General features: G+C 39.3%; 2 protein-coding genes across 2 annotated transcripts; both read right to left on the bottom strand.

Moving 5' to 3' along the window:
* Positions 1 to 939: 939 nt before the first annotated feature.
* On the bottom strand, positions 940 to 7,115 carry tdh (L-threonine dehydrogenase). The gene is made up of 9 exons (XM_034144166.1): positions 6,865 to 7,115; positions 5,245 to 5,439; positions 4,231 to 4,273; positions 3,944 to 4,014; positions 3,086 to 3,235; positions 2,826 to 2,998; positions 2,551 to 2,641; positions 2,020 to 2,289; positions 940 to 1,574 (listed from the first exon to the last, which is right to left on the bottom strand). Exons 2-9 carry the CDS (start codon positions 5,429 to 5,431, stop codon positions 1,435 to 1,437), a joined length of 1,125 nt encoding a protein of 374 aa, XP_034000057.1. The 5' UTR covers positions 5,432 to 5,439; positions 6,865 to 7,115; the 3' UTR covers positions 940 to 1,434.
* A 2,358-nt stretch (positions 7,116 to 9,473) lies between these two features.
* On the bottom strand, positions 9,474 to 19,499 carry mtmr9 (myotubularin related protein 9). Its single transcript, XM_034143176.1, has 11 exons — positions 19,415 to 19,499; positions 18,862 to 19,051; positions 17,968 to 18,076; positions 17,748 to 17,873; positions 17,471 to 17,644; positions 17,152 to 17,369; positions 16,205 to 16,366; positions 15,963 to 16,104; positions 15,040 to 15,260; positions 14,497 to 14,648; positions 9,474 to 11,825 (listed from the first exon to the last, which is right to left on the bottom strand). Exons 2-11 carry the CDS (start codon positions 19,041 to 19,043, stop codon positions 11,662 to 11,664), a joined length of 1,650 nt encoding a protein of 549 aa, XP_033999067.1. The 5' UTR covers positions 19,044 to 19,051; positions 19,415 to 19,499; the 3' UTR covers positions 9,474 to 11,661.
* Between the last annotated feature and the right edge of the window lie 4,111 nt (positions 19,500 to 23,610).

Here is a 23,610-nt window from a genome sequence, read left to right as displayed (position 1 = left end):
TTCCCAGAGGGTAAAGCACTGAGGCTACAAGGCTTACTCTAAATTCATGAGAATGAAGATGAACCATTTTAGGGTTAAAAATTATCTTGTGTGAAGTTGTGAAAATGACCACAGATGCAGAAGTATGTGGAAAAAGATTTTATTGTCAAAGCTTGTGTGATTGGAAGAACATAATTAACCGATTTCATTTAAAATGTCCAAATACAGAAACCACTACATGTGTCAAAACGCAAAAGTGGCATAAAGAGAAGCATTTTCCCTTTAGTGTCAAATTAATCCAGCATAGTTGATGAAAAAAATAAAATATTAAAGTGGACAGGTAGAACACTTAAGAAATGCTTTCACTCTGTGAAGCTCCTTGATGTTTAAGACAAACGCAGGGTGTTTCTCAATGTCGAGGACGCTTGCTTGGTAGCACATGTCTTCCGAGTCACTTGCTTCAGAAGCGAGGCAAGAATCCTTCCTAGCCTCGGAAAACAAAGAATTGTGGAATAGGCTAACAGGTGTGCGTCATATGAGAGGCCCCGCCTTAAATGGAGCGCTATTTCCGCCAAAGATTTGGAAATTGGTCCGTGCGCAAAGCATTGTGGGGATTTTAAGACCGCAGAGTCTACACATGTGCAGCCTCGAAATTTCTCGCTACGAAGTACGCCGGGCTCGGTAGAATTATGTATGCAAGTATGCTGGACATTGGAACAGTCCTTCGGCGGCACGTAGTATGCTTGAAATAGTGGCTCTGGAGCAGCTTTCCTCGACATTGAGAAACACCCAGAGAGAATAAATAAAGTGGAATAAACAGAAGAACAGTTCTTTATAATAATAATCGCGGCACACTGCTCAAAATACAGATTCACTGCCCCCTGCAGGTGATAAGATAAGGTCAGTCATTTTAACATAGGAATCTGTCTAAAGTGCATCAAAGGACACAACAAAAGGAAATCAAATTAACTTGATTTAAGCCGCAGGAGCTTTAGGCCCAGAAAACCTAAATTTTGACATTCCTTTAAAAGCAAAACAATTTGGATCTCCAAAGAATAACAGGTGGAAACACTTACAAAAGATTGATTTTTGCAACAATTCATTAACATGCAAGTCATCTTCTTCTTAATCCAAACAAGTTTTCGCAGGCCACGTTGTTATCCTTGACACTGCAGACAACATTCCACCGTCACACTGCTCTTCACCCAGATTTTCAAGCAGAAAAAATGAGGCAAAAGCGAAGCAGGGAGTAGACGGGAGCGGGAGGAGTGTCTCCGTTGCACTGACCTTTTCATTCATTCTGGAGACACGGTGTGCCAGGCAAGCAGAGCCCTTCTGGTTTTACAGAGAAGTGAGAGAATGACTATGTACAGGCCAGGTTTCTCTTTTGTCAGTCTTTACATTATGTACAATGAATACTCGGACCGATGGTGAGCGTCCCTCAATTAGCGTCCCTCAACTAGCACGAGCAACTCGCGTCTCCGAGCTTAGGTAGTTCAGCATCGTCTGGATGAGCTCTGGGAGATCGTAATCGTGCTTCCAGCCCCACTCCTTCCGTGCATTGGAGTCATCGAAGTTCATCGGCCAACTGTCAGCTGGAAAGAAGAGATGAACGAGATATAGAATTAAACTTCAGAAAGAAAACATGCTAGTAACAATTTAAGGCATTGTAGTTCCAATTCACAGCATGCATTGGTTTAACTGAGTAGTTGCCATTGACCACTTTACTTTAGATAATTATGTTGATCTAAAGTAAAACAAATACCAAATTAGGATTAATAAAGTACATTTTATCTTGTGACACTTTTGAAAAGGACAAAAGAACAACATTCCTCTTGCATAGGAAATGTATAATTGATAAGAAATAAAACACACCCTTTCTCAGTTTTATACATGTAGGTTTTGCTTATAAAGCTAATTCCTCTAAATGACCAGTAGCTTATGGGGGCTAACTTTATCTAACTTAACAAAAGATACTGCTGTGTAACCAACATAACTTAAACACTTTGAGCACCATTTGTGCATCAAAAGGTGACGTACCGATGGCCTGCCGTACGTGGTCCACGTCGTACGTGACCTCCAGCTCGGGCATCTGCTTCTGCAGCTCCTGGGCCAGTTCCTCGGGGGTGAAGCTCATGGCGTTGATGTTGTAGGTCCTCATGCTCAGCGTGTCAGCGGGGGCCTCCATCACCTCCAGCGTGGCGCGCAGGCAGTCGTCGATGTACATCATGGGCAGCCGCGTGTCGGGTCTCAGGTTGCACTCGAATTTCCCACTTTTGATCGCATCGTGGAAAATCTGGACGGCATAGTCTGGATAGAGACAGAAATTAAAACAAATATATATAAATTTTAAAAAGCAGTCCAGGGGTATTTGAAATAAATTAAGAGGCTGTGGTTATGAAAGTGAAAGTATGGCGATAGTGCATCAAGTTATCAGCTGGTCTAAAAATAGAACCTGCGGCGTTAACTTTCAGGAATACATCGGTTACATAACATACTTGTGACATGACAGGAATAGACGTCCATTAAAATGGAAACCATGTTACATGTTCTGGATTTCATCTCTCTCACCTGTTGTCCCACCCCCTGGCATGGAGTCGGCAGAAATGATCCCTGGGTAGCGGAGACAGCGGAAGTCCATGCCGTAACGGTGGTGGTAATACTGTCAAAAAAAAACATTGATTACAAATGGGAAAAAAAACAATATGCTACATTACATGTTACAATTTGCAAAGTTAAATATTGGTAGAGAAGAATAATGCGATGTCAAATCCCTAATATCTAGGCACCTGTTTGGTGTGTAAGGGGTTTTACTTCGAAAGAAATAAAGAAATCTGAATTCTCACCTCTCCCATCAGCTCTGCGTGCACTTTGGAGACCCCATAGATGGTGCGAGGTCTCTGCACACACAGATCTGGAGTGGGGTTTCTGGGAGAAGTGGGACCGAAGGCTCCAATGGTGCTGGGGACAAACAGACGCAGGCCGTGCTCCGCTGCGATATCCAGGATGTTGTGAAGCCCTAACAACGAGAAAAATAAAGATAAGGACAACACACTTCACCTACACTTCGACTCAGTGTTTTGACCCAAGAATATGACGTCCTTACCGGTGATGTTTACGGAGCGCGCCAGGGCCACGTTGGCCTCTCCAACAGCACTGAGCAGGGCGCTGTAGTGAACCAGCCAAGTGATGCGGTTGTTCACCACAATTTCCCGCAGGTTCTTGTAGTCAAGGATGTCTGAGTAGATGAAGGGGCCTGAAAACGAAAGAAATTGTTTTATAAATCAAACGTTCACTTTAAGTTGTATAAAGTATCTGAAATCTGCCCTTCCCTTGGAAGATTTTTTAAACGTATAATATTTTTTCATGTATTTTTACTGCACTTTGAGCTTGCATCCAAAGTGCTCTATAAATTAGGCTTATTACTATTCATCATTATTTAGTTTTATTATTAAAACCTGTGACATTTTGTCCAGTTACACTGTTCTAATACTCAAAGTCCAAACGTTCATTACGTCTTTGGACAGCTCATTACTTGACTAGGGCGAGGTCACCATGCGTCACATATTGACTATTAAAAAACTAAATGTTTCAGGAACTGTGACTTCCTCGTGTGAAGGAATGACAGAAAAATCAATAACTGGACAGGCCTTATTTGCAAACACTGTTTGTTGTTTTTCTGGCAATAAAGTTTAGTACGTTTGTAAAACATTAACACATTTTTAAAGGTTTAATCTGGTATTAAACAACACTTACCAGAGGAACAGTTTGATGTGATAAAAGATTGTCTCGACAATCAAGAGCGTGGATGCTCCCATTTGCCAAATTAACTAAATGTCATCAGAAACATCCAGGCTTTTCAAAAGTAAAAATAAAAAATAATAAAAAAGGTGCTTTGCGCAGACCAGATCTGATCAATTTCAGGAAGCAGAATACAGTACAGTATAAACACAAGTCGACTCACCACTATGGAAAACGCTGCTGGGAGGTTTCCTGATGTCGGACAGGATGACGTTATTCTTTCCAAACTTCTTTCTGTGAATCGGGGAGTCAATGTTACTCAATTGGAAAAAACACCTTGAAAAAGAGATCTATGATCTCAATGGGACCAATCTGGTTAAATAAAGGTTTGAAATTAAATTAAATGAAATTGGAAAATGTACCAGAAACTCCCACATGGTGGGAAGTATTTGACAATAAGAGGTTTTCTGGCAAACCATGTGATTTTCGATAGTTACTGAGAAATCTTACCTCAACATTTTGGCAAGCCCCACCCCGAGCTGTCCCAGACCACCTGATGGAGAGAGACAGAACGGCGTCATTGGGGGAAAACACAAACATCAGCAGCTAATAATCATCAGTGTTTGTTTCCATGGAGACTAAGGTAACTTAAAGAGTGGGCCTTGAGAAAAAAAAGGTCAGAGTACTTAATCTGTTAAGCCCCAAAGACCCCGTCGGCGGGTCCTTTTTTTCCCTACAAATTAAATAAAAAAAAAAGAATATTTTTATTTTATTTAATCTTTTAATTTTAATTTTTTTTATTTGGATGGAATGAATACCTATGGTGATAATTCAATGTAATACACCATTTTTATAGACTGGTACCTGAAAAAGGTCAAATGGCACTGATGGAACCAGATGTACCCAAATGTGCCCAAAGCCTATTCCGCCTGGACTTTATTTTGCTAAACCTCTCCAAAAAGGTCAAATTTCAATTGTTTTGACTCAATCTTGATACAGGGTACTTATTATATGTTATACTTTGGATTCCTAAATCTTTTAGTCTACCATCCCATCATTCAAGGGTGGTTTTCACTATAAGTAATGTTTTTTCTTTAGGCGGAGGTAAGAATTTACCTTTTTTTGCTATGTTCCTTCTGAATTTACTCTGACTGAGAAAAATCGATATTGATTCTGACACTTCTACATCCAACTCACAGATGTAACCTTGCTTTGATAAAAGAAATTATTCATATAACCCTTTTAGAAGTTAAGTTGTAGTCATTTGTTTTGGGCATGTCATTTTCGAGCCTGAAACCTGAACAACAGGCTCGGGGCTTAACAGGTTAACGCCTACGTGCTTGTTTTTTTTACTGTCATTTTTGTAATGCTTTCACTGCCAAACTTGTTACAAATCCTGCTGGTCTTGAATAATCTTATTAACTACCATGCGTGTACAAAAAGCTGTTGTACCTCTTTAAAAAGGAGTGTGGTACACTATGTTTAACAGGTGTGTAATATACCAAATAAACAGATGCTGCATACCTGTGATGAGCACCTTGGGGTGGTCTGTTTCTGAGAAGGACACAGAGTGGAAGCTGGCATCAGACGTCACCTGGCGAGGGGAGAAGCTGATGTTGCGCACAGCCACCGTGAGGGGCTGGCAGCTGCACCCCGGGGTGCCGAGCAGGGTCTGCTTGGCCACCTTACTGAGGGCTCTGAGGACAGGCATCCTGGTACCTGTGAAGGAAGGAAAAGTGTGTTTACGCTTTAGTGTGAAATGTGTCAAATTCCAGAGACACAAGTGAAATTCTGTCATGAGTTTTTTTTTTGAGCTGTGAAATTCTCCTTTTCCCACCCACAAATATTTTAATAGCACATTTGTTTGGCCAAGGCATGAAGTTCTATGTCAAGACATTTTGGGGCTTCTCTCCAGACCTCAGGCGCCAAGAGACAGACTGGTTACAGAAATGGCATTGAGGGAGTCGATTTAGTTTACTTAATTTCAAATGCATCTGCGGCAAAATCGTAACAATGGAACATTGAAAACGGTCTGAGAGTTTGTAAAGCAGCAGGGAAGACACGTGAGCTTCAGTTAAATGCAAATGACATGCCATTTCCAGTGGCGCAAAGGAGCTCTCGAGCGCATAGCAACCCAAACACCAAACATTTTGTTTCACTCAGTTAACTTGTACACAACTTTGAGACACCCGTAGACATATATTCATATATTTTTTAGAAACGAACACGACTACAGAAAAGATGGAGAACTGAGTCAGCACATTGAAAGCAGTTCTCACAGTGCAGCCTCATAACTTTTAACGAGCAGAAGGTTTAATCGCATTATAAAGAAGCCTTCCTTTGTTTATCACCGAGCTGTGCATTATTTTCATAATTGTACTTACCGAGAGTGCAGCGATATTTCAAAAAAAGGAAAGAAGAGAGTAACATAATCTCTTAAAATAATATATCATGTAATAGATGAAAGGCTATTATTATGACACGGCAGATAAATGAACAGCCAAGGTTTCTGTTTTATATTCTTTGCGCAAAAAACGCGCTCTTTTTCCATCTTGGATGAAGTATTTCCCTTGCCGCATCACCAAAGGCCAATTCACTGCATTACAACCCCGGTTTTACGCCCAGGCAGGCGGGTTGTGTAATGTTCTTCGTCATGGTGGATCTATATGCAATGTATGTCTTTAATGTGTTCCATAATGAAAGGGTTAATTACCGTGGCTGCTTTTCCACGTGGGCAATGGTGGTGATGAACAGTCAAAGGAGCTTGAAGATCATTTTCAATTAGTACAAATAACCAGCAAGCTCTCGCTTTCTTACTAGGCTATATGTGAAGTATCTTTTAAAATGTGTATCGGTGAGACACAGAGTGAGCCACTCGGACAGATGAAACCTGGTCATTGCACCGGAGTCAGTCTGTCTCTTGGCTCAATTACACCAGTTTTACACTAGTAGTCTGAAATGAAGACATTATAAAGCATATAGAAGAAGTACGTACAGGAAACACGTGGTCGGGGTGTTGAAATTAAATAAAGGATTGTATATATTCTTAAACATGTTAAAATGTCTTAAAACAGTCTCTAAACTAGAGCGGAGTAATACAAACGAGGGGCGGCGGACTAATACACCGAATGTAAGTTTACTCACCGGTTATTCTTCTTCAGGACTATAAGCGGTAAAAACTCCTGAGTCGCTTTGTGAGGATGAGATGCTGTTTTCTCCTCTGAGCTGCAGTGCTCTGACGTGATGCTCGTTGCATCAGCTTCACTATATATCAGCGGCCATCTGGTTTCAGTGGGAGCCGGCTTTCTCTCGGATTGGCGGAGGCTCGGAGGTGCGGTCCTCCCTCACAAACCACACCCACTGACGGTCCACTGACGGTCCCTCCGTTGACGATCCTGTCAGTGAGTTCATTCACAGAGCACCGTTTACGCGATTCTTGGTGTCGACGACCAGGGTTCGAGTTGTGTGGGAGCCAATGGGAGCTGAGCTCCCATAAGGAGGGGTCTGAGCTCCCACGGACACAGTGAAATCATACATCTGTGGGGGTCGCTAATACATTACCAACAACCATTATTTTAATCACAACTAATGCATGTCATGTGTCAATGTAATGAGTATTATTTACGTTAACCAGGTAAATAGGCTAAAAGAAAAACATGTTTTCCAAAAGAACTACGCATCGTATTCTCTCTTGAATGACAATATGCCTGCCCTGCACCTCCAAGGTGCGCAATACAGGTTCAACTGTTGAACCTTATCATATTTAAGTTTGTAGCAAGTAGAGGGCTGTTGGTGTGTGTGTGTGTGTGTGTGTGTGTGTGTGTGTGTGTGTGTGTGTGTGTGTGTGTGTGTGTGTGTGTGTGTGTGTGTGTGTGTGTGCGTGTGTGTGTGTGTGTGTGTGTGCGTGTGCGTTAGTTTTAAAGACCCCCATGGAGCTCAGTTTATAACTCGAACCCTGGTGTAGACTGGTCAGAAATGTCACATTTAGAGGATTTAAAAATGTTGAAGAGGTGCAAGGCGAAAGAGTAGGCTATATGCTATATTATAAAAACGGCAATTTGTTGTTCTTTAAATTAGGTTTTGCTTTCAATTGTTTTTTTTTATTGTTAAAAATGTCAAGATATAGTTTTGTTGATTAGTTTGTTTGACAAGGACAGTGCATTTTAATAACATTTCTGAACATTTGGCCAGAAAGGCCAGAGATGATCGTTTCTATCATGAGTTTCAGGGGAAAAGTGTGATTTCTCTGGGAAATAATTTATTTTCCAGAGAACAAAATATGTCTTTATCAGAAGCTTGTCCGGTTGTTATGAAAGACAAATCATTTAAAACCCACCTTTTTACTGTCAAAGAAGGCTACAAGAAAACCAGCAAATATTCACATTTAACAACCTGATGCAGATAATTGTGTTTTGTATTTCTTTTTTTGATTGTCCAATTAATTCATTGACAATAGTATGTATGTGTGTCCAAATGTAGGTAAAACTATATATAAAGTTCAAGTTTACCCTATTTTCCACTTGGAGCTGGACATTAATTCTACTCCCAAATGGCAATATATTAAACTTGCATAAATGAAGATTATGAAACATTGTACAATTGCTTTAACAAAGCCTGAGATATAACTTTGGGATTTTGAATTTAAAGTGAAGTTTTATTGGTTTGAAAGTGATTATTATACCTCTATGTCCGCTGTAGTCTAAGCAAAACCTCACTATAGTACAGCAGAAGCGCTGCATGTCCTTGAAATCAGCAGGACGGTAACAGCAAGTAGGACAAAATGAGTTCACATGTCGACGTCTATAGTCAATTATGTTAAATAAACATAGCTGCAATACACTTAAAGCTAAACTCTTTTATTTTAACAGAATCATCAATATTCATGTTTATCAGAGGAAAGATATGATGTGCACACAGTCTGTCTGACATTGACGTTTGTTTGCAGTAGATAGGAGAGGGCCAAATTGTTGACAACATGTCTGAGCAGGGCGAGTAAAGGATGGCTTTAAATCTGTGCTCGCCTGTGAGTGGTCGACGAGTGCACACCCCCACGCCTGTAATCACTGAGCGGGAAAACAAGTCAATATGTAAACTGATATACTGTTGCTAAAAAAAAAACAGGTTTTCTTCAAATAAGAATAAGATTACTTCTATTTTCAAAAATCACTGATTAAGAAAAACTGATAACTGGGAGATGACACCTTTTTTTCTACTGTAGTGTAATAATAAACCATTGTCTAACCCTGGCTGAGAACATCTGGTAGAGTGAGAGTACATACTGTCGTCCTTTAAATTAGTGGGAAACAAACCCAAGGCCACATCAATAAGGAGAAGAGTGATGGTTGTACGTAAGCACTGTAAGCACTGTAAACACTGGCGGCCATCACATGCCTCCGTCAGTCAGCTGATCCGGGGCTATTTATTCCCCAGGCACAGCGATGGCAACATATTTTGTGAGGGGGTGGGTTGCCGTTTACTAATCTTTGGACGAGCCACAAGGGGAAAGTGACCTGCCAATACATTGGAACTGGCTACATGTCACTAAGCAGGGGGATAGAATGAGACATTTAATAGATATTTTATGTAAAAATGCTGTAGTGTTTGGTATTTGGCCAATAAAACGTTATTTAGTCACCATATAGAGTTGTAATGATTAAGGTATATCTAAGTTCAATTGCTGCTAAATGTTCCACTTGCTAACTAAGTACAAATATAGTAAAAATAGTTCAATATTAAAAGAATCAAACATGTTGTTGAGCTATAATGTTTAATGACTTGAAAACTTAAAAAAAACATTTAATCTTTTAAACAATAATAGTTTTACAAACAACTGATCAGCAGTAATACAATTACTTATTTTTTATTCTGATTTTGCAGTAAGGCATTGCACAAACACAGTAGAGTTTAGTTGCAAAGCTACAATCAATAAACAATAACATTATTCACATTGGCAAGCATAGGAAATGTGTAAAAGTGTAAATCTAACCATCAGCTTGACTTAATGGTTCCACTCATACACACCAAAGCAATGGAAGGCAAGGTGTTCTCTTTTTCGGGCAGAAGGAAAACATGCAGCTTTAAACAACGTTCCCTTTACAAAGCAGCTTAATGTAGTGGCTGGAATCGGTTGTGTTTAGTGTGAATATAAAATAATTCTTAAAGCAAAATAGATGAAATGTATGAAGATGAGATGACCACCAGCAGAGAAAAATATATATCTTACTGGCAAAACAAACACAGTTGGCCAAGGATGACCACTGTGGATTTGTAACATAAGAACTGCCATTTTTTGTATTTTTTTGTATTTAAAGTGCAGCAAAAAGCTTTCTTATTAGTCTAATGCTAAGGAGGCTACCTTCACCCATGGACAGCATTGAAAGACGAGCTGTAATGTAACTTTGCAGACACAAATTATTTGTTGAGAAAATGATCACTTGGATAAAGCCTTGATAAAGTCTGTGTCATCTGCTACAGTTTGAGTTTACATCATTTAGATATATTGGCATGTTTGTTTTTTTAAATGTGTTATAATAAAAATACATATACTTTCTAATGTTTTCAACTGGTGAGTACTGACAAGCTGACAACAAAAAGTATGCTCATTACAAGAAATATATTATATTTTCCTAATTATTGATGAGGCCTTTAACACACATGACATTAGTTATGAACTAAAAACAGCTGATATGCTTTTAGTTTGAGAATGTACTTGAAAGCAACAATTACAACATAACTTAAATAACCAAAATGTAGATTGGTCTTTAAAGTAATATATGAAATTAAAATAATATTCTAAACCTCCATCAGCTCTGTTAAGTCTTGCTTATATTAATTTGACCAACATGGCCAGCATCACTGTGACAACAAGACCTTTCAAACATATTTGACTAATATTACTCACACTGAGTTTGAAAAAATGCTAAATTTGTATAAGCTTGTGTTAAATAAGTCTTTCTCAATACCTCCAGCTGTGCTCCTCACTGGAATGTCACGTAATGACCATATAACTACACAAGATATTTTGGTCAGATCCTTATTAACATACAGTAGAGTAGGCGCTGACCCTTCCTACGCTTATTATATCATCTCATCGTGCAGCAGTCACATGCCGTCTTATAGCACCCTATATGTTGCCATAGTTACTCTGCAGTGCTTTAGTGGAATATACATTCAGCAGGATGTTTGGTGAAAACGAGTACCCTGTAGTAAATTAATGAACAACAACAATGCCCAGAAATTCCTAGGGAATGATCAGTTATTTTCTGCACACACAGCTGTGCACTAATTATTCAGTGAAGGTAGTTTCATTGTCATTAATCTTACTATGTTTTTAAATCATTTAGGTAATGAGATGCCAAAAAGGGAAAAAATATGCCTTTACAAATGTCCAAGACCTCAAGATAACTTCTACTTGCCTGACCAACGGATAATACATTTACAGTGATTCATGACATGGAAAAGCAGCAAATTCAAACAGCTTTCAATTATTTTTTGGATGATTGACTGATTGGTTTATAGACTAATTGTTTCAATCTATTTAAGGGGACTCTGAGATTATGTGATTTTTGTTTCTGTGTCTTACCCTCTCACTCCCGCTTAACTTAAATGACAATACATGGTTAAATTAGCATGAAATTGACGCTTTATGAATGTAATGCTTTAGGGCACTATTTCAGTCTATTCCGTTATGTAAGCTGGGTGACATAAGATTATTGCATGAGTGGAAAATCTTAATTTGTGTTTAAGGCATTTTTCATCTGTTAGGAAACCAAAATGTGCCATCATCAATCATGCACAAATTCTCCTAGATATAATGGTTTGACTTATATACTCTCAAACATGTGAAAATAATGTATAACTGGCCTGTTATCTGTTTAGTTATGTTTTCACATTTTCTACCTCGTTCTCCCTTCTCTCCCCTCCCTCCCTCTCTCCTCCTCTTTAAGGCGTCTGCAGCAGAGGGTCCTCCGTCTCCAGCTGGGCCAGCTGCCTGCGCAGGCTGTTCACTTTGTTCTGGAGCTCCTTGTTGTATTCAATGATATGAACCATCTCCTCATAGGCCTCGTCCAAACACTTGGAGGAGCGGTTCCAACGAAGAAACACTCCTGCGACAGAAGAGAGGAGAGCACAGTGAATTATCTATGAAGTATTTATAAAGTACAACATGTGTAACAAGGAAGTGGTGTCTCTTTTCCCTGTAATGCTCAAACAACACTGAGTCTACAGTTTTGCTAGCGGCTATTTGAGTGCTTTGAGTTAGATGGATACAGAACCATTTACCATCATAGTTTAGCATGATTGTCTCAAATTTTGTACTGGTGGATTAGATTCCAGATTAGTAGAAGTAGAATACACATATTATAAAATAAAATTGGGGCAGGGTACTGGAGCTCAATGTGTACATTTGTGGAACACACATTACTGAAACGATGAAACCATCCCTGTTTCTGAAATGCTAGGCAAAGACACGACAGTGAGCCAACATGGACGACACTGCTCGGCCTTTTTTTGTAAAAGTGATCAAACTTCAGTACACATCTAATCATAGCTCCAGTCCCTCTTTGTGTCAGCATGAAGAGCTACAGATATGGACGTCCATGGGGCCTTTTTGGTTGGCCCCTGAGTGTGCGTCACTCTCAAAGGCTCACATAAGCCGGGTGTCTGTTGAATTTCACGTGCTTGAGTTGTTCTCGTACTTCATATAGAATCAGGGGCTGAGGCTTTAAGCAGGAAGGGGGCCCCTCTAACAGGTTCGCCTGAACCTAGTAACCCCTCCTCTGTCACACACACCCCCCATCCACACTGCTTTTCTTTATGAATGGCGTCTGCTTTGAGCTGATGAGTCAGCAAATTCAAAATAGACTGCACTGGGACTTTTTGGAGTCAATTTAACTGAACCCACAATTATTGTAATCTACGTAATCCCTTTGAAGTTTCAAAGAAAAATGTATCATTAAGTTCACATTCTAAACTAAAGCTCCCTATAGGGACAGTTCAGCGAAATAAAAAAATAAAAATCGTATTTTCGTTTTACCTGTCGGGCTATTTATTCATCGAGACTGTTTTTGGTGTGAGTTGCCGATTGTTAGCTATACTTGAGACATCTCCATCCTTTAGGAACTTCCACTGTCCATCTTAAATATAGCAATTTAGAAAGCAATGATACTAACTTATTCAGACTTTTTTTAAATGTGTGTTGTGTGTAATGGATTCATTGTATATCCCAGAATTCATGACATGTTGGGAAAGCAGTGGATACTCAAGTCGACCATAAATCACTAGAAACAAATCTGAAATCTGTAATGAGTGTAGGATGAAAAAGCGGTGTGATATAATCTCATTCTCACTGTGTTTTTTATGGAGGTTAGTTTAAGGCTTAAGGGCACTAAGAGAGAAAAGAGCAGTATGCATACACTTCGCCAACGCAGAAGCATAATGAAACCTCACTGTTTCACTGCTGGCTCCATCATTTGGTGCATTGAAACACAACATTTATTTTAATTAAAAAGGTGGAAAAAGTATTTCGCATAATTGAAATCAAGTTAAGAGCATAAATCAAAAACCTGTCCCTCAAATAAAACTAAAACAAGTTGACATTGTTTATTTGTTTGAGGGACAAAATATAGAGGTGTGCCACAGAACTAAAATTAGCATGCACATGAATGCTCACTGCTAACTTGTAGTAAAATGCAACTGATCCCAAGTGCCAGTGAGGGAGGACACGTTCTGTGCGAACCTATAATAAGACAAACATGGCGGGCAAACATGTCAACGAGGTGCCTGCGAAGCTATCTGAGCAATGTCCAAAATGTTAAGGTGTCGAGAGCCAAACGAGAGGGAAAGTCATGTGAGCCAAAAGGCCACATGCACCTCTTCATGTGATAGTTCAGGAGGCAAGGTGGATGTTCACTGCTGGAAGGTTAAAAACAGCTCGCACAGTATTTCAGACTAAAAACCAAACATATACTTATTTTATTATACCTGTGTGCTGAACAATATTAAATATTAATATCCACAGAGAAAAGTTTGTTATATTGATAGTTCATTCTCACAGAGGGAGTGGTGACAATGTCATGTTGTGTCGGAAGGTCATCTAATTGGATAAGTATTATAGAAAAAAACTAAGAAGAATTTAAAAGTTTGAAAACTCTAATATTAATAACAATAATTAGTTATTTGTTTACGTTTTTGAAAAGAAAATGAAAATCGGTAATACAGTAAAAAAGATTATGAATATTAAGTTTGTACAGCAGTGTGGATTTTGTTTGTGACTTTTGGATATGGTTGTATATGATAATGATATACAATAATATACCATATTGCCTACACTTTTTTTAAGCAACTAAGCTTGCTTTGGTTTTCACTTCTTCAAAAGTAGTGATTTTTGTATCTATTATTATTCTCTATGTGTATATAAATTACATAAATTGAAAACGTCCCAAATAAAAATAAACTTAAACACGGTTTATTGTTGCTTTGACAAATCTCCCATTAAACTAAAAATATGCGCACAGCTGTAATTATGTCTTCAACATAGGGCCCAAAGTAAATGGGACATGTATGTATGCTGCAGCATTTAACAGTGGTGAAACCATCGACTAGGGTGAAACCAATAGCTCTCCCTTGTGGTGGGATTACAGAAGGCCTGCCTGAGGAAAATCATGGATGAGACTAAGGAGAATTTAGGGCAGATTATCTGTAGTTTTTCCCAGCTGTATTCACACTAACTGTAACATTTTTTAAGATCTGTGATATATTGGGGTATCTGTCTCCTACCTTCCCACAGCAGCAGGCTCTGGGGGGCCACAGAGGGCCAGATGACCAGGCTGTTGGCCTCGTAGAGCGGGTTGGTCAGACGCTCCAGCTCCTGGGGCCGGTTCACCCAGGACCAGAGGGACACGGTCTTCTCAGGCAGAGACAGTTTGGCTCTATGGAAAGGATGAGAGGATGTTAGGTGGTTGCAACAGATTGTAAAAACTGGGCTTGAAATCTGTACAATTACATATTCCTCGATGAAAAAGTAAAACATCTTGAAAGGAACAAGACATTACAAGGAACAAAAGTCACATAATCCACAACTGTGTAGCTGCTTAGAGATCCATAATATGGAATAAAGGCTACATAAAATATTTGATGCTTTGTTACATGAAATTAAGTGAAACCACACTTTACAAACATACTGCAAAAGTTTTATGGACACTCTATTTATACATTTTCAGGTCTAGCATTAAATAAGGCATGTGTACCTGGCAAAAGAAAATCAATAAGCTAATGGCCGACGTAAGCTGGTGGAGCAACCTCACCAGACTTCAGACTCACCTCTCAGCTGTGCTGTTGCCCAGGAAGGTGCCGAACTGAGAGGCATAAGAGTGTTCGAACACCAGCACCAGGAAGCTCTCGCTGAATTCAAATGAGCACGGAAACTGGCGCAGGATCTGCCACACGCAGTCCAGGAAGAGCAGGAACACCGGAGCCTCTTGGCGAGGCTTGCTGTTGGAGTAGGCCGACTGAGCGCAGCGCTGCTGGAAGGGGTGACCCGCCTGGGACGGACAGTAAATAGGTTAGAGGTGAGGAGAAGGAGTGCAAAGACCACACCTATCATGATGATAAAATGCTTACTTGATTAAGGTGCAAATGTTTCTGTAACCCTATTTGTGCCCATATTGTTTATTGTATAACCGTTGTATGAATAACAATTTGTATATAAGAACGGTGTGTATTTTCAAGCATTTAAGATGACATTCCTTATAAATTGCAGGTCTCCCTTGAAAAAGAGATCGTTGATCTCAATGGGATTTTTCACCTGGTTAAATAAAGGCTACAAACAAACAAACAAATCTCAGTAATTTAAAGGTCACCTATTATGCAAAATCCACTTTTTCATGTCTTTTATACATAAACATGTGTCCCCTCTGTGTTAAGAGATTCTGGACGTTTCAGGAAAAAAGATTCGCTCACTTTTTGTCCTGATCCATTTATATAAAAACCTGTCGGAAAAGGAGCTGATCAGATTTTATGATGTCATAACGATTTTTGGCACTTATTTTCATCTAAAGTAAAAGACAGAGAATCAGCACTTTTGAAACAGGGCTGAAACTGTTTGGTATTTTGAGCCAAACACTTCAGAGACATGTTTGTATACATCTGAGACCTATAACATATTGATGAAAAACAGAATAATAGGGGACCTTTAATACATCATAAGGGTGATAAATATTTGGGCGGAGGTTCCATGAGTGTACCTGGAGCCACTCTCGCTCCACCAGGCTCTGGAAGCCTCTGATGGTCCTGCAGGCCGGATCCAGGATGATCTGAGCCAAAGAGGTGACCTGCAGGGTGGAGTCTGCCCCCTCTGTGCCGTGAACCAGCACTGACGCCCCTTCCCTGAGACACACACACACATGAGTGAGTCAGAGTGAGTCAGTATGAACAAAGAAGACTTATTGTGAAACATATTACTGGTGATGAAACATTGTTCCCTGACCTGTCGATGCACTGAGCAGCCAGGCAGGCGGTGGTGAGGATCTCCTTCACGTGGGTCTGCCAGTTGGAAGCCTCTAGTTTGCTCAGCCAGCGGTCCATACTGTGCGACTGGTCGTTACACGCCTCCACCAGCTTTATCAGGCTCTCCTGGAGGACGTTAGATCTGCAAATGAAACATTAGTCGCAAAGTTAAAATAAATGTCTAATGTTTATTTTTGAGGTTTGGTCTGAAGTGAAGGTCTTTCTAGTGACTCATTTTATCACTGTTGAAAAAAAGAAATATTGAATACCAAAAACGTTTGATTAAATAATATATATTTTAATATGAGTTTTCGAATGTTGAAAATCTTGATTTTTACAAATGGTCAGTATGCAATGGTGTTAGTACACACATTTATTTTTAGAAAAGTAGCTAAAAAATAAAATAAATTGTAGAAATATTGAGTTACAAGTTAAAGTCCGGCATGCAAAATCTACTTGAAGTAGAAGAACAAAAGCATTGGCATCCAAACAAACTAAGCAAGTAAAAGTACTCCTTATGGGTAATAGCTAATTCCATAATCATATTAAATGACTGGATTATGACTATTACTGCATTAATGCGTCTAACACAGCTGATGAGAGTGCAGCAAATTTTAATTACTTTATTTACCGCTGCTGAATATCTTAACTTTACTTATATATCATACTATGTTTATTAATAAAGTGTATTTTGTAAAAGCTAAAAATCTAAATCTGGCTTCCAAAGCATAGTGGAGTAGAAGTATTAAGTAGCATAATAGAAATGTAAATACTTACTTAAGTATCTCAAAGTTATACTTAAATAATCGTACTTTGTTACATCATCCCTGTCAGTATCACATTCCATTCAAACACAGTAGCTTGTAGAACTCTGCACATATTATTTATCACTTTATGGATCAAATGGAGCCCTTAATGGCCGCTCACCTTTCGACCGCCTTGTGAATCCTCCTCCACTGGGGGTAGTTCGCCTCGGACTCAATCCCTCCACCTCGAGCTTTGGCCTGCTGGGCCACGTTAATTGTGCGCGTATCAATGATGTAGCCACGTTTGCCCGGCCGCAGGGTGGCATTGATCAGCTTCTCGTCTTCCTTACACCTCCGCCCGTTGGTGCCTGTCAGAGGCTGCCCTGAACGCATCATCACCTGAAAGTAGATTCCGTACAATTAAAACTAAAACATGCCAAAATAAATCCACATTTTTCTTGCAGCAGAAATCATAAAAACGCAATTCCCCAGGTGCTCACCATGCCATTCTTTTTGTGGTAGTAGCTCAGTACTGGGAAACGGCCACCGTGACGGAAGCTAGCTACTTTCCTCAGCGTGTCGTCATCAATATCTTTGGGCACTGCCACCAGAGGAGGGTACGATGGACACACACTGAAGTCCTTGTTGACTTCACTCAGTCTCCACTCATCTGTCTGTTAAGAGGAATGGTGACAATGTAAAAGACAGATGTTGGGTACAAAAGATGACTTGAAGAATATTAAGTGTGAACATTTTTGCCACTAATCAAGTCCATACCATCGTCTCCAAATCTTTAAAGGCATCCAGGGGAAGAAATGATTTCCAGCCGTCTTCTATGACTTCAAACATGGGCCGATAGAAGAAAGGGTACATCAGGGAGAGTATATCAAGCGTGGACAGAGCCTAGAGAGGAGTAAAGGATGTGTTTCAGTTTAACACATTCAGAATTGACATTAAAAAAGGTAAAAGTTAATATTTTGCCGTTGTGTTTCTTTACCTCAATAGAGTTGGCAATGTTGAGACACTCCTCCATGCCAGGGATGTCCAGCTGGATCACCCTCAGGTCTTTGCATTTGACTATGATGGTTCCCAGAGACCCTACAAATCTAATAGGGAAGTCGGAAGATTTGATTAAAAACATGAACTTAAAAATGAAGCGAAAAAGGACAAAATGTCCCTGTATAAAACACTGTAGGGGTTGGGGTTCCTCCTGGAACTTAAATATATTCTGTACATAAAGATTTGTGTGCTTTAAGTAATACTCCAATCTAAATTCAACCAAGGCTCAGGCCTCAGCGCTATAGTTTGTCCCTTGAAATTGCTCCTATAGTTATGTTGGGGATATAGAGGACTTTTTTTGTTTGAGATTCTTAACAGCTTAAGTTTAATTCTTAATCTCTTGCCCTTTTTCCCTCATACAAAATCAACTCTCAACCACCGGAACCCGAGTGTACGGCGCCATCATTGCAGTGACAAGATACACTCAGATTGAAACTTCTAGCACAGCAGTTTCAGATCCTCTTTCCACTTTAAAAGTAGATAAAAGTAGAGCATAATGGTAAAACCGGAAAAAACAATTGCGGTGAAATGCCCATATTTGTTGCATGGAATAACAGAGTCGCATTGAATTGTTTTTTTTTTAGGGTGTTTTCACAGCCGGATGTTTCTCTGAAATTACTTCACCAAATAGTTTCCTGGTGACCTAGATGAGTGTTCACAATGGGTGTTATAAAGAGGTCAAACAACAATACAATATGCACTGCACAACACAAACCTTTTCATGTGATTGTCTTTTTAACATAACTAATGAAACTCTAGTGTGAGCATTACATTGCCTGAATCACAAATTAAAAAGGTGTAAAATACCCAAAACAGTAAATAAAAAGATCACCTTTTCTCTATAGAGTCAATGTTTGAGTGAAGCAGCCACAGCTCTTCTGTGTTGTCCTGTCTGGAGGAGAGAATCAGGTGATGGCCAGTCAAACACAGAGTTCCCTCCACAGTGGGCATAAAAGGCCGATGTAAGACCACCCCGTCCACCCTGGGGGTCTTAATCAGCTCTGCAAACTCCATGATCTGACCTGAAGAAACGACAGCAGACACAGCAGAAACAAGATGATGGTTTTCAAAGCATACTGACAACGCTGCTTATTAGTTAACGTCACTACTGCTGAGACAAGCTAGCGTTAGCCCTGCTGTGCTGCTTCTAAATAAACACATCATGTAAGTCAATTAACATTAACATTACATGATTTAATGCGGCAATAACATGTCAGCTAGCTCAAGTTAGCTAGACTCAGGAAATGAAGTGGCTAACCTTAGTTAGCTAGCTAGCCGTGTCACACCGTATACATCGTCCGACATGTTTATATTCACGTCGAAATTATAACATTACACACACTGTAAGTGTTCGTTTAAGATAAAATTATTAATCGTACAATTACCTGAATCTCTTTCGTTATATTTGTGAATGGGCGAGACTGGTACGTTCACATAAACAAGCCGACAGGAAACAACTGACTTGTGACACTCAGGATAATCTGCATACAGTAGCAGATCCCCATATTATTCTTTATAAAATAATAATAATACTTTGTGCATCCCAGTCACTTTGGATATCAACGGTACTGTTAAATACGCGTTTATAAACCCAATTCTGGACTAAATGGGACCTAAAATATATATGCAATAAAATCAAAATGTCAATGTATGTAGGTATGTAACATGTAGGTTATACTCAATTCATCCTGGTAGTCGAATCTAAATTGCCCATAGAATTTGAAGTTAAAGAGTTGAGTATTTGTCATTAAATAATCTCGTAGATTAGTAAATAGCTGTACTTAGTTACTCTGTTTAGGGAAATATAGATATTTATGTAATGGAATTATTTGAAGAACAACATATTTCCTCCATGGCACTAAAGTCTCAAGTTATGTTGTTTATATGAAGCTGCTTTTACATTTTAGGCTCATCCATGTTTTCCTCCCCAGCTGTTGGAAACCCCTAGCAATATTAAAAAAGGACACAAGGTGGTGACATTGAACAATCTTGAGAGATTCATAGTGTTAAAGGACTTATCTGAATGTCCCCATAATTCAATAACACCAGGATGTCTGAAAGGTGGGGTTCATCTGTATGAGAAATACCCCCCAGATACAAAAGCAGAATCTTCAGGCAAACTGAATGATTTAAAAGCTCTTGGTTGGTCAGACAGGCCGCCTGCATGATGACAGTGACCTATCGATAACTATTGGGAAGCAGCAAACCTGGCAGTCCAAATTTAATTAAATCAGGTTCATAAAAGGATTGAGCACTGGTAGGCAAACATATCATGGCCACAGAAAAAAATGAATAACAACAAATGACCAATTACAGTATTTTTACAATGTTACTAGACCTATAAGCAATTGCAAAGCAGCATGGAGAAGGTATAACATCTGAACGGGAGATTACAAAGACTTAAGCCTCCTTGCATGGCTTGGGAAACGGCATTAAATGTCAGATAAAAAATTGTATTAACTGTAAATCTAATGTTAAGATATCTGTTAAATCAGTCCAATGATACAAGACCATTTTCAGCTCTTTACAAAGCAGTTCCAGGTAGAAAGGTGGTGTAGGGGTTAAAGCAAACCCTTGGTGGATATAGCAGAGTATACAGCTTGGTGAAGATGAGGGTGTGGTACCCTGAAAAAAGGACTTACCCTGTCATTTCTGTATTAATCTAAAGTCAAATAGAAAGCTACGCCCACTCCTAAAAAGATTGAGTTTGAGTCTATTTGAAGATCATAGGAGAGCCGGCTTCCCTAATAGCAGCTGGGAGTTTATTTGTGAGAAAAAAGTTTTTGCCTGAGGATTTTGTCTGTAGTTCTTAGTAGAGTGAGGAGGCCTGGATGCTGAGATCTTAACGCTCACACAACCCTTGGATGGGAGACTCCCTGAAGGGGGTAGCACTTTTGGAGGGAGAAGAAGAAAAAGAGCAGATGGCTTGGGTTTGTTTCAGACACATCTTTGTGTGTGTGTGTGTGTGTGTGTGTGTGTGTGTGTGTGTGTGTGTGTGTGTGTGTGTGTGTGTGTGTGTGTGTGTGTGTGTGTGTGTGTGTGTGTGTGTGTGTGTGTGTGTGTGTGTGTGTGTGTGTGTGTGTGTGTGTGTGTGTGTGTGTGTGTTGCATTGCAAAGCAGTATTTGCTTCAGCCTGTCTGCGCTTCACAATAGATGGTTCGCTCTGGGCTTTCCCAGCCCACATCATGTACAGACGCCTGAGCTCAATTGAAAATGAAACCCGACGTTGCTTTACAAACCAAATAACTGCCCTTCCTCTGAGGAAAAGTTGCTTCGCTGTGGCTTTTTAAAAAAGGAAGACGCGCTGATAAAAAGAAAATGCTTTCATAGCAAATATTCACTTCACAGCCTTACGCAGGATACAATAGAGTAACCCAACCTCTATGTTTTATTTAACAGGGTGCTAAAACAAATATGTCTGTGCAGGAGGAGATGATTTACTTATAAAGGCTTCAGTGATAAAATGTTAACTTTCATGTCAGCAGATGAATGTTTAGAGAGATAACACTTCACAGCTCTCACTGCCTTGGAGGAATTCAAGGAAAATATTAATAATCTTGTCCAACATGAATCTACATGTTCCATTCAAAGTATATTCATAGATCTGGTGGAGTAACTACAACATGTCACACTGATCATGATGTTATCTCTGAGTTTCCAAATTTGAATGCTCGCTTACATCACACAGATCAGATTTTGACATATTTGACGAGCATTTAGGAACATCATCCAGCACATTTGAAGGATTGACAGCTTGAGCCCACACACCGAAACCATTACTCACCCATGCTTTTCATCCTGTTTCTTATAGAGACAATGTCTCATTCAACCTTCTGTTGTGGATGGTTTGCTTAATGTTCATTCTCTTACATAGTGCGATGTTATTTCGGGCATGTCCAGTGAATCAGAGAAGTCTGTCATCGCGGAAGATGACATAAATGTGGGTTTGGAGTCTAATTCCAAAATGTGTTGCGTAGGCTCTCTGAGAAACGTCCTTTATTTCTTTAATTAAAGCTCCATCAAGTGTTCACAAATGGTATTATGTATCTTCCAAGCCTTCCAAATAGTACATTTATTTTTGGTTCAGATTTGTATTTGAATAGAGCTGTATTGGCTATGGTACTGATTGTACTTGTTATGGTTTACAGTATATTTAAATTACAGCTTGGCTAGGTTTGTTCAGCGTTGTTTGTGTCACAGAAAGAGTTTTTTATTGAGACATTTACAGCTACTGTTAACACTTCTCAAAAATACTGTGAAAAAGCTCCTAATAGATTTATCACTTATTTTTCCCTCATTAATATGAAGCACATGTAGCGCCTTCCACAGACGTGCTGCTGTAAACCTTATGTAAGCATGACAGCTGTTTTTCAATTTTCATTTGTTTTTTCTTATTTTAAACACAGGCAATATCATGATCCAAGGTTTGTTTTTTTAAAAGGATCAATGAATCAATTGTATTTCATTAGCCCACAAATGATGTATTTAATATCATCTTCCTCATTTTAGCCTCTTAGTTTTTTTTTTACTCCTGCCTCATCTAATGTGTGCTTCTGCATTTGCCCTGCTAATGTTTGTTTGTGGCCCTCTAAGGCGGTTTGTGACAACTTGCTTAAAAAGTGCTTTATAATTTGAGTTGATGTCAACTGATTTGATTTTCTTTCATCGCTGCGAGGCCTTTGCTGCATTTAACAGCCAACCATCTCCTGTGGATATTAGATCTAAGTGTGCTGCACAGAAGGCATTGAGGAGGCCTAACTGATGTGAAAAATTATCTTGCGTGCATTAGATCATATTTTAGGATTGTTTTCCTCCAGTATCTTCCCGGGAGGAACAGCCATACCCTTATTATTGTCATGCTGCTCACAGTGACTTTTGATACATTTATGAAACAAAGCTCTTTCCTCTTCCACTGCTTACCACCCTTGATAGAAATGAAAGTAAGAGATGTGACATAGCATGTTTGTAGATGTTGGTAATTTCTGCAGGAAATCGGTAATCATTTTAATAGAAAAACTAGATTCAGTGTAGCTCCAAACGAGTGTTTTAAAGGTATTGTAATGCTGCCTTTAACAAGAAAACATATGGGTGATTTGATGTGAAAACCAGAGAACTGGTCCAATGAACCCAATGAGAAATAATTAAGTGACTTAATGTAGCTCTGGGCTCCTCCTCACTGGTCCAATAGCATTTCTTACCCTGGCAGTTCACACCAAGAGAGAGAAGCCTGCAGCTAGTCACTTTACCTCTCTGTAATGTGTTGACATTTCGCTCCAATGTGATATGTCATTACTCACAAGACCAGCAGAGGTGAACATGTTGATAATGTTAGGAACTCAAAAAAAGATTGTGGTTTATTATTCTTCTCTTGGATGTTTGAGCTTCACTGAATGATGGGTTGGCACATTCAACTGCGGATTTATATTTCAAAAAAATATTTGCATATTTATAGATTTTATAGAGCATTGGGGGAGTGAGGGAAGAGGAGTTGGTGTCATTTTTGTTACAAATGAAATCATACTTTTTGCAGTAAAAAATACACACACGTCTTTCTGTATAACATATTTTGTTAAATAATTTT

Source organism: Trematomus bernacchii, unplaced genomic scaffold (assembly GCF_902827165.1).
Source record: "Trematomus bernacchii unplaced genomic scaffold, fTreBer1.1, whole genome shotgun sequence".
In the NCBI taxonomy this organism is placed as follows: domain Eukaryota; kingdom Metazoa; phylum Chordata; class Actinopteri; order Perciformes; family Nototheniidae; genus Trematomus; species Trematomus bernacchii.
This window is presented reverse-complemented; position numbering and strand designations above follow the sequence as displayed.

What these genes read in the sequence shown, in the direction of transcription:
- tdh (XM_034144166.1), bottom strand. Translation starts at nt 5,431, where the DNA reads ATGCCTGTCCTCAGAGCCCTCAGTAAGGTGGCCAAGCAGACCCTGCTC. An exon ending in CCCCAAGGTGCTCATCACAG is followed by an intron (nt 4,274 to 5,244) that starts GTATGCAGCATC and finishes TCTCTCCATCAG; the next exon opens with GTGGTCTGGGACAGCTCGGG. An exon ending in GGGCTTGCCAAAATGTTGAG is followed by an intron (nt 4,015 to 4,230) that starts GTAAGATTTCTC and finishes CCCGATTCACAG; the next exon opens with AAAGAAGTTTGGAAAGAATA.
- mtmr9 (XM_034143176.1), bottom strand. Translation starts at nt 19,043, where the DNA reads ATGGAGTTTGCAGAGCTGATTAAGACCCCCAGGGTGGACGGGGTGGTC. An exon ending in TTAAAGATTTGGAGACGATG is followed by an intron (nt 17,645 to 17,747) that starts GTATGGACTTGA and finishes TCCTCTTAACAG; the next exon opens with ACAGATGAGTGGAGACTGAG. An exon ending in ACCACAAAAAGAATGGCATG is followed by an intron (nt 17,370 to 17,470) that starts GTGAGCACCTGG and finishes ATCTACTTTCAG; the next exon opens with GTGATGATGCGTTCAGGGCA.